Source organism: Nuphar pumila, chromosome 1, assembly GCF_984573655.1.
Source record: "Nuphar pumila chromosome 1, dmNupPumi1.hap1.1, whole genome shotgun sequence".
Taxonomy (NCBI): domain Eukaryota; kingdom Viridiplantae; phylum Streptophyta; class Magnoliopsida; order Nymphaeales; family Nymphaeaceae; genus Nuphar; species Nuphar pumila.
This window is the reverse complement of record NC_143249.1, coordinates 170,710,693-170,721,956: the sequence shown is the minus strand read 5'-3', so window position 1 is coordinate 170,721,956 and position 11,264 is coordinate 170,710,693. Positions and strand designations below refer to the sequence as shown.

At 36.4% G+C, this 11,264-nt stretch overlaps 1 protein-coding gene across 1 annotated transcript; it reads left to right on the top strand.

Moving 5' to 3' along the window:
* The first annotated feature begins 1,772 nt into the window (after positions 1-1,772).
* Positions 1,773-11,002, top strand: LOC149851260 (bZIP transcription factor 18-like). Its single transcript, XM_090014363.1, has 3 exons — positions 1,773-2,608; positions 3,302-3,449; positions 10,688-11,002. Exons 1-3 carry the CDS (start codon positions 2,439-2,441, stop codon positions 10,874-10,876), a joined length of 507 nt encoding a protein of 168 aa, XP_089870489.1. The 5' UTR covers positions 1,773-2,438; the 3' UTR covers positions 10,877-11,002.
* The last annotated feature ends 262 nt before the right edge of the window (positions 11,003-11,264 follow it).

The window sequence follows — 11,264 nt, the reverse complement described above, 5'->3', positions numbered from 1 at the left end:
CACTGGAGCCCTTAAAAATTTTGAGAGTCCCTTGGCTAGGACCTCTCTTGTAGTAGGAGACTTGTGAGCCCTTAAAATAACAATAGAATCACCCTTCTAAAAGACCATGTACATATGGCCAAAGTCCTACGTAAATTATGCCAAGCGATCTCAACCAACATATGTTGAACACAACAACCACCTCACGCATGGGAAGGACATATAGATCCACCTGAAAATTGAATCCTTAGAGCCTTAATACCATGTCACAACACACCTTTGGGCATTTCAAATTGGTGCCATCGCCAACCATAACATCAAAAGTGGGTGTTCCTTTACCTGATAACCAAGTGTGTGCATGTATAAAGTTATGAGTCAAGCCCGTGTCAATAAAAACATTGATTCAATGGCTGTTTATAACCACATCAAGCCTCATTGAATAAGAGATTGTCACACCAAATAAGACATGGTAAGAGATGCCCAAACTCAGGTCCTCAAGCCCCCCAAATTTGGTTTTCTCACTGCTCCTTTTGTATTCGTCCCTATCAACCACCACATACATACACATAGCTTTATATTTGTGTACAATTTTTTATTTTTTTATCACATGTAAAACACAACCCTTTCCTCTTTTTTTCCTCTACGGTGGCCATGCTTAATTTCTCCACCTTAGGAGCTATGGAACCCCCACCCAAATTGGAAGGTCTTTTGTATGGAACAACACCTCTACCTTGGGTGTGGGGGGTCTATTTAGCTTATGCACTGCCATGAGTTATTTATTTCTCACCTCAATGCAACGAGAGAGGTTAAACACTCACTCAACGTGTGGGGGTTGTGAAGTTTCAACTCCACACGTATTTCCTCCTTGAGAGCACCCACATAAGCCCTCATGAGCACACACTCCAACCAACCATGCACCTAGAGCTTAAATCTTTGAATTCTGCTCGAAATTCTTGCATGAATCCCCTTTGTCTCAATTTTTTCAACTTAACATCGAAATTATCATGGGGAGTAGGGTCAAATCACTACACAACTAGGTCTGCAAACTTGGCTCAAGTGGGCCTCCCGTAAGCTTGCATTTGCCAACACAACCACCAAGAGGCTTTAACCTCAATGTTCATAATCACCCAAACCAATTTGTACTTTTCCTACACCGATTGACTCATGAAAAAGTTCTTGACCTTGAACAACCAATCATGTACATCCGACCCATTCAACTTGGAAAAATCATATTGTTTCATGCATGTTTGGTCGAGCATCTCCGCGTGTTCAATCCACTGTGTTGTAGTATTGCAGTTGGGGGTTTTCACCAAATGGATAAAAGACAGAGATTTCATGCTGCCCATAGGATGGTCAACTGGGTAGATGGGTACCTCTGCCCAACCCTGGGATCCTCCAGACTGATGTGGAGGGATGACATCGAATGAGGGAGTCGCCGAAAATTCGGCTCGCCAATGGGGAGCCACGTCCGGCTATTAGGGTATTTCCTTTAACACTTGGCATACAGAGGCTAGCACAGATCCCAAGGGTTGTGCAAAGGCTTCTTCTCTTGAAGCACACGACACCTTTCAAGGGTTTCAGTGTGGCACTCATGGTGGTCGATGCGTGCATCTCATCCATTAGGGTATGTTTGATGCGCCGTTTCCAGCGTGATTTGGACAAATATCTCGCTAAGAATGGCGATTTTCAACAAACGTTGGATGCGATGGACGGCGTTCTACGCATCCTTAAACACATGATCTTTTAGTTCCACCCTCCCCCCTGTTACAAAAGTAACAAGGATGAGAGGAACGTTGATTTTGTCTCGACGGGCATGCCTCTTTGAGCCCCATCGCCCTCCGCATCCCCCTCACGATCTCCTCCACGAAGCTCAGCCGGGGGGAGGGTGTTGGGTCCCCACTTCGTCTTCCTGCAGTACGACGTAAGAAAGTAAGTTCCCTCTATCTGTGACGGAAGTATAATCGAAGGAAGAAGAAGATACGTACGAACCATCTCCGACGATTTGTCCTCAAGATTTTCCGACGGAATAGAAGCCGAATATTCTGGCGCGGGCGCCAGAAAGTTCTTAGCGGGCCGAGGTTCCATCCGCGACCTGCTCTACCACATGCCGAACACTCCGCGATGGGGCTCCCACCGGTGAGCGCAGTCGAACGTTGCCTTTCGACTGCCGGACGACTTCCTATTCGACGTCGATGCAGATTTCCCCTTGTTCGATGTTCCTTCTCTCTCCGACGACAGAAATTCCAACAACGCCAGTCTGTTCTCGACCCTTGTGGATGCCGGGAAGTCTCCAGAGGTGGGCGGCACGGTCAAGGAGGAGGCATAACCGATCACCAACGCCAGCGGATGCGCCGACGAAGGAAAAGGAATTGGTGGAAGAGGTTGGCACGTGCGGAGCTTGTCCATGGACGCGACTTTCCTGGATGGCCTAGGGTTTCAGCTCGGGCCACCAATGGAGAATGGGGGCTTGGCCACGCCAGAGGCCGCATCACCGACACTCTGGGTCGGTCGACGGGTCGCCAGGCTCTTCATTTCTGGAAGCGAAGTCGTCGGTGGTCGTCACAAAGAAGGCCATGCCCGCCGATAAGCTCGCTGAGCTCTCTCTGATCGATCCCAGGAGGGCTAAGAGGCTCGTCTTCTTCATCTACTTCTTAAATTTTTTCTATTTCCTTTCTTTCATGTTTTACTTTTGAGAGATTATTCATTTTGTCGCTGATTGTTTGATTTGTTGTTCATTGTGTTAAAATTTCCTTTTCTAATAAAAATTTGACTTTCTGGAAAAAATTTACCCCATTTTTTATCGATTTATGCTTGTGGCTACAATTACCATCATCGTCACTACCACCATCATCATTGTTCTTGCTTCTAATGTTACTATTTTCATCGTTTAATCACAAAAATCCAAAATTTCATGAAAATCCTATCTTTCCGTGCACCATTATCATCATGGTTTTTGCTACTGTCGTTGTCGTTATAGTATTAGTACTAGTGTTAGTGGTAGTAGTAGTAGTAGCTACTATTCCTGAATCTAGTCATTCTATTGGAAAATTTATCTCTCTTCTGCTGCCAAGCTGGTGTTTTTCTAAATGTATGTAGGTTATTAATATATTTAACTATTTATTTAGTCATTTATAATATATTCGGTGTACAGGAGGATCACAATTTGTGGTTTTCTCTCTGGTGCAATTTTTCAGATGTGTGGTGATGTTTTGAGGGTGTTAGTTATGAGTGTGTTGTTTGAGGGTTTCTACTGAGATGATTGCATATTGTTTATGACTTCCTTTTGACTCAAGTTGAGTTTTTGTGGATCCTCCATGTGTAGGATTCTTGCTAACCAGCAGTATGTAGCACGGTCCAAGGAACAAAAGATAAAGGAACGGAAGATACTTTATACTAGTGAGCTAGAGAGGAAAGTGCAAACACTTCAGAAAGAGGCAACCACTTTGTCAGCACAGTTTACATTGCTTCAGGTATTTAGATTTGCTTGGATTCATGTGTGTTTTGTTGTTCTGTAAATGCTTCTTCACAAGTATTCATCAACGACTTTTCTTTGGATTGCCATTTGGTCACGTAATTGATGGATTGAATTTGAATTGGTAATGGATGATATGGCAAATTGCTTTAATGATTTTCAAGGAATAGGGGTGGTTAGATTTCAAACAAGCTTTTTTGTTGGAAATTGATTTGGTTGTCATTATATTGAAGATGGCTTTATGCAGGGAAAATTCTTGAAATGACAATAGTTGGAAGTGGTTTTCGGTATCTGTGCCAAGTTTGAAATCTTCAATCTAACTAAAAGCACCACTTGTTTCTTTTGGATTGAGGTTTGTTTATACTGTGAGTCACCCTTGCATTCAGAGTGCCCAATTAACTGTTCCCCCATTGCATTGCATCCATTTGCATTATAATTAACTGTTCCTATTCAAGTTTTTATCTTCAGGGCTTTAAAAAGGAAAAAAATATGTATATACAGAATTCCTTCAGCATAGCTTTCACCTTGTTATTGATGAAATTTCTGTATTTGTTAGTTACTCGGTCAAATGTGAAGGGCATTCTATTATAATGCAAATGCTACATGTTATGCAGTGTAAAATTTTTATTTATCTCCATTATTGTTTAATCTTGTGTAGATATCTCATATATGGACTGCTATCTCTTTATATAGATGTTGAACATTAATTTTTTCTTAAAGGATCTTAGATCCATAGTTGGTTCACCTTCTTTATCTATTTGCAATGTTTAATTGCGTTATGTTTACTTTTGTTGTGCTTCTCCATAATTTCAGACCAGATGATGATCTATTCTTTAGGTACCTGTTCATCTCCATATGAGGCACTCATTTTATGTGCAAATTCAGGCACTTCATCTATGCACAAACTTGTTATTTCTAGTTAATTTTAGGAACCGACAAGTTCTTCAAAACACTTTTGCATCTATTCAAATCCTTGTTAAGTTTTCTTTGCTACTTCTTGTAAATAGCAATCCTCTGGTTGTAGGTTGCCTCTTTCCGATCATGTAGACACCCTAAATTTTTACTCTTATTCACAAACACCTGCCTCCTGCCATTGGGACCCATTCTCTAAACCCTTTAGGGAACCAATTGGTTGATACCTGAGCCCGGGCCATTCAGAGCCCGAGTTTTTCCCCAAATTCGAATATTTCAAAAGACAATCTCCATTAGGGCTCAATTTCAATCATCAATCCTCGCTTCTGCCAAGGGTCTGGGACTTCAAATCCCTTAGCCAAGATTTGCATTTTCCATATCATTGCATGTCATTTCTCATCATTTTATGGCATTTCATTGCATTTCATGGCATTGCATGTCATTACATCTCATTTTTGAGATCCAACACTTTTGTTTTTTAAAATCTCCAATCCATATTCAATTTTAAAACTTTTCTTTCAAGATCAATTTCATAAACTTGGGTTTTGCATCGATATTTTTCATCTGTTAACCCCCAGGATCTTATTTCTTCAGAAAAACAATCTGGATTTGTTTTAAAATCAATTTTTACTGATTTCAATCCTCAGATGAGACCCATCTAGGTGGTGTCACTTTTGAATTCCTTCATTTATCAAAGTCCTCAAAAATTCCAATCCTAGTTAGATCAGGACTCTGTCTTTTCATCTTTTTAAACCTTTTTAAAATTCTATTTTAATTTTAAACCAGATGCGGTCATATCCCTTGCCCATTCCTCTCATTTTGGCCAAAATCCTAGAGTCTTAGTCGAATTAGGACTCTTTCCCAGAGTCCTAATCAAATTAGAACTCTCTCTCGGTTTTATCCTTTACTCATGTTCTTCACTTGTTTTCGAAAACCTTCTCATCTGACTTTCAAAAGAGCCAAAATCTCAGTCCCAGTTGGATTAGAACTCTTTTTTAGAATCCCAGTCGGATCAGGACTCTACCTTTTACTACCATTTTTACCTATTTTTGAGAAAACCTTTCAAAATCTTTCGTTTGGCTCAAAAATTCAGAGTCTCAGTCAGATTAAGATTCTATTTTAGAGTTTCAATCGGACTAAGACTCTATCTTTCGTTGCCATTTTTACTTGTTTTCAACCAAAATTTTCAAAATCTTTCGAAAGAAGTGAGAAACTCAGAGCTTTAGTTGAATCAGGACTCTATTCAAAGAGTTCTAGTTCGATCAGGACTCTGAACCTGACCTCAATTTTGAGAGAATCTTTCAAAAATCTCTTTATTTATCTTTTCAGAAAGCAAAATTGTTACACTTTTATCATAGAATTTCAAAATTCTGGGACTCTATCTCAGAGTCCTAATCGAATCAGGACTCTATCCTGAGTTCATTTTCTTACTTCATTTTCACCTGTTTTTAAAAGTTCTTTTCAAAATCTCATCGTTTGATTTCTAGAAAATAAAAAAATCCCAGAGTTCTAGTCGAATTAGGACTCTTTCATAGAGTCTTAGTCAGATCAGGACTCTGAACTGGACTTTAATTTCATCTTATTTTCACCTGTTTTCTAAAATTCTCTCATTTGTTTTCCTAGAAAATCCAAAAACTTAAGAGTTTTAGTCAAATTAGGACTCTGCCCCCAGAGTCTCGGTTAGATCAGAACTCTGTTCTGATTTCACTACCCATTGCTATTTTCACTGGTTTTTGAAAATTCCTTCATATGTCTTTCAGAAAATACCAAAAATTTAGAGTTTTGGTCTGATCAAGACCTTGATCCAGAGACCTAATCCAATCAGGACCCCATCCTGATTATTGTTTCTATTCTCATTCTTATATTCTCCACCTGTTTTTCAAAAATTAGTTCATTTTGCAGAGTTTCAGTTGATCCAGGACTCTATTTCAGAGTTTCGGTTGAGTTAGAACTCTAACCCCGATTGTATTTTCCAACTTATTTTCACCAGTTCTGAGAAAATCCTTTAAAAATCTCTTCATTTGACTTTCAAAAACCTAAATCTCAGAGTTCTAATTGGTTCAAAACTCTGGTTCAGAGTTTCAGTCTGCTTAGGACTCTATTTCCAAAACCTTTGAATTTCATTTATTGATTTTAACTCTATTTTAAAACATTTTCAGTCTTTATTTCAACTTTTTCAAAACTCTAATGTGGAGCCCACTCAGTTGGCACCATGTCTAGAGGAGTTCTGATCCAATCAGGACTCTATGTCATTTTAAAACTTTCAATTTCACGTCTACTTTTAAATCTCTCTTGAAAATCCCTCATTCTCAGGTTTTGAAACCGTTTTTGAAAAATCAAACAAGGCCCACTCTGGGTAGCGCCACATTCGAAGAAATCGGGGTTAGACTAGGGTTAGTCGGTGTCCTAGTTAGATTAGGGGTTTAGAATAGTCTAAATTGATTTTAAAAAATCCATTTTTACTTTGATTTTTAACTAGTGGTTTTTAGAGTTTTAAATTAGAATTTTAAAAATCCAATGTGGGCCCATACTAGGTGGTGACACATTTGGAAGTCTTTTAGATTAAATAGAAGTTTAATTAGGTGTTAATTAGGTTAGTTAGGGCTTGGGTCATAATAGAAAATCCCCCCCCCCCCCCCCTAACAAATCCAATTAAGAAAAGAGTTTGGATTTTTCCAAACTCTTTAATTAAAGGGCTTGAAAGCTATAAAGAGGGACCAAAGGGGGGGTCGACCCCTATTCTTTTCTCCTTATTTTCTTGGAGCTTCTCTCTACTCCCATCACCCTCTTCTTCCTCCCTTGAAGCTGCAGCCATCCAAGGTAATATTTTATGTTTTCTTTCAAGCTTTTATTAATTTTTTTATGATTTTATAATGGATTTCACCATTATCGCCCCCTTGTTCATGGATTTTATGCATGATCTACCTTCAAGAACCCTAAAGTGAAGTCAAGAATGTGATCTAATGTTGTTCTATGGTATATTTTTTGTGTTTAATCCATTAGAATGGTTTAGAATATGATTTTTTATGTTCTTGCCCAATAAAAGGTGAGATTCACCTCTTAAATGGGTCAAATCTCTCTTTCTAAAGGGTAAATCAAATCCAACCATGTATTCCTTGGATTTTTTTTTTATTTTTTTATCATATCAATGGTTATTTTACTTATTCTAGCATCGAACCCAAGTTTGTTGTGTTATTTCCTTATTTTTTTCATTATTTTTCATGTTTAAGTCATGTTTTTTAGTATTTTATTGAATATCCATGTGTTTCAATCCCGTTGCTGTAAAAATTGTGTTATTTTATGGATGCATCTTCGTTAAAAAAAAATCTGATTTTTTAGGGTTGGTTCACGGATTTGTCAGTGACTCCTTGTAAAAAAATTAGATAGTTTTGGGTTCAGGAACCCTAATAGAAAGTTGAACCGTGATTTCTGACCCGTGAAATCGCTATTGAGATTCAAAAGCAATTTGCATATGCAATATTTCTGTCATCCAAGATCCAATTTATGATCCGTAAATTGCAATAGTTTCATATTGATGTTTAGTATTTACTATGATTTTTCCATATTTTTATGTTTCTGTTTGCTATTTTTCCTCAGTCATAAAGTGAAATCAGTTTCTCAGAACTTGATATGCCTCGTTTAAACCCTAGATCGACTTGTGTCAATCGTATCTCCCTAACCAAAGATTCAATTGATGATCTGTAAAAGGAAAAATCTTTATCTATGTGTTTGATATTCACTGCTAAAATTTTATAAATTTTGAATGAGGTTTGCTATATTTCTTTGTACTTGAAATTAGAAGTACCCGTTTTAATATGTTTTATATTTGTTATAATTGATCATATATTGCTGAAATAATATCTCCCTAACCGAAGATGATTTTTCCAATCTCTAAAAAGTGAAATCTTTGTTTTTCTGTCTAATATCTCTCTGTAAAATTTTATAAATTTTTATAATGATTTGACCCCTGATTTGGGTCTAACACTATGATAGGTACGTGCCCATAGGCAAAAATCGCATATTTTAAAGTTTTTATACAAATTTTGTATTGAGATAATGTCAAAAAATAGATTTTTTTTTATTTCAGTTTAATTTTAGGGTTATCAGAAGTGAATATGTCAATTTTTATTAATTTTGGAATTCGTTTGAGGCTTGGATTGATTAAATTGCAAAAACAGGTGTCCGTGGAGTCCCGATTCGAGCAAAACACTGGCAAAATCATGATTTTTGTAATATTTCTGATTTTTTTTCATAAAAGTTTATGTTTTTAGGATTTGTTTATGTTTATAATCATGCTAGGACACTTCATATTCAATTTGGTTTCAATTTGAATCTTTTTGAGCCCTAAATCCAAAATTTTACCAAAATATTTTCCGAAAACCGTAATTTCAAGGCCATAGTCTTGTTTTTAAGGGTATTTTTATCAAATTTCTCCAAATTCCGAATTTTAAAGTTATTTATCTTTATTATTTCTTCCATTTTACATCATATTTTATTATGTTTATTTCAGAGAATCATGGAAAAAGGCTTATATCTGAATAAATCCAGTAATTTTCAGATATTACTGGATAAATCTAGAAATGCCAACATATTTTCAGTAACAAGTCTTCTAGTTTTGCAGGGATATTCAAGGATGTAATTCTTTTAATTTCCTTTATTTAAATTTAATTAGTGATGTAAATTATAAATAAATTTGAAATACGAATTTAAATTCATGTTTAGATTAGGGTTTGCATGTGCATATAGTTTAATTTTATAATAATGTCAATGTGTGATGAATGATGATTTATGCATATTCAAATTCACCATGGTTTACATGAATGACACGTGCACTAGCTTCTAGAGAGTTGATAAACTCGATTGAGTTTGTATTTATGGACATAGTCAGAATATGAACAAAATCCAGATTTATCTTCTTTTAAGCCACAATCCACCTACACACTTAGGCTATCTTCGAAAACCATTATACATTTCAACCTTTTATAAATGTTTTTCCCCTTTTAGAATCAAATGAGATATATTCAATCCATATCTGTGGCCATAGTAAGAGATATGAGGCGAATTTACTTCATTAAAGTTCTATAAGGCACATAAACTTCATTTTTCAAAAAAATTTCTCAAAAGTTCTTCAGAAAATGTTTTCTTCAAAATTGCATTCATTCATATAGGTCTAGATTGCATCATGAAAGTATTTCACAAGGCCACACACCACTTCTTTTGATTTAATTCTCAATTTCATCTCAGAAAAATCATTTTTTCTTAAATTTTCCTTGATTTTCCTCAAAATCGATTTTCTCAAAAACCCTTAGTTTTTTAACAGATTTACAAATGCTTTTCAAAGCTCAAAAATCGTTTTTCCAAGTTATATTCTCAATTCCAAAGTTCAAGTTCATAGAAAACAAACTTTTCTCATAATTATCTAAGTTTTTCTTAGAAATCGATTTTCATAAAGCATCAAAGATTTCTTCAAAAATCGGTTTTCTTTTCTTTAGAAATATTTTCCCAACCATGATTCATGATTTTCAAAGGGTCATCCTTTCCAAAAATTTTCCAAGTATTCCAAATCTTTGAAGCATATATCATATTTTCAATCCGCATTTTCAAAAATTCACAGCACATGCCTGATTCTTTGTGCATATAGGAAATAGAACATGATTTAGACAAGTTGAGCAAAGCACCAGATTGATCCTTGGTTCAATTACCTCTGGTAAAGGTGCCAGGAACGGTTGAACCTCGTATCGACAGGTGAGTTCCATTCTTCGGAATTATCCTGCACTTTAAAACGGAGCGAGTTATTTTTAGTTTTTTTTTCAAAGGTCAATTTGACTTGCAAAAGTAAAATTTTGCAATGATAACAGATCCTCTTTCCTCGAAGAGATCAAGACTCTACTTGTGCTTTGTTAGCACTTACTGATCAACCTTCTCGTGAACTTCCAACTTGGTGGAAGAACCTTAGTTGTCTTTCACTACTGTTGATAAATGCTTATTCTCATATTTACCTCTCACCTATTATGCTCAATCACATGCCCCTAAATCTCCTCTTCCCATTTGAAGTGAAAAAACAGATTTGTTGATATTTCTAGCTTTTGCATGTATAGACTCATATAGCCAGGTGTTTATTCTAGGTTTCATTATAACAGGGTATTTTTAATATTTTGGGATCCGTTTCAAGTCTTGCACTTTTCTCAATATCTTAGTTTTTTCTTCCCTAACCGTAATTTTTTTTCTGTTATATCTTGGGCAATTTATTGGATTTTTATTTTTGCTTTATTTCAACAGGTATACATTTTCTTCCCTACTCATATAGTTGGGTTTTCATTGTAGATGGAAGATAGTGAGGAAGTTGAGGTTGTATGGGAGCCTTTGTGGTTGGATAAGAAGGCAAAGATGGGTGTGATTGAGAGTGATCGATCGATGAATGATTTGAAGCTATCCATCTTTAGAGGGATCAATAATGAAATAGGTAGTGGCGATGCATGTGCAGAAAGAGTGGGCAAGAGAAAAATCTCATAGCAAGATCAGGCAACTCTGAGGGTTTGAGCTTTTTGAACTACAGGAAGGCCGCTCTGTCTTCTTGGCCATCATACCCTTGGTTCATTGTGATTATGTTTTTGTTATGGTTTTCATTGTATAAAGATAATATAGTAGTCAATCCAAATTTTGGATCTAACCTCTACTGATGATTCTATGTTCAAAGAGAGAGAGAGACGGAGAAATAGATTTATGCTTAAGAAATGTTGGGCATTTTAGGTGGGTCATCTACATCTTTTGTTTATTGAAACTAGTGTGGTTTAGTTCTACCAAATTTGCAGTGGGGAGATTGATCTGTAGGTGCTCGTGAAATTGGTTTTACCACACAGAGAGAGAGAGAGGTCAGAGAACTATTGATTATTTCATCTAT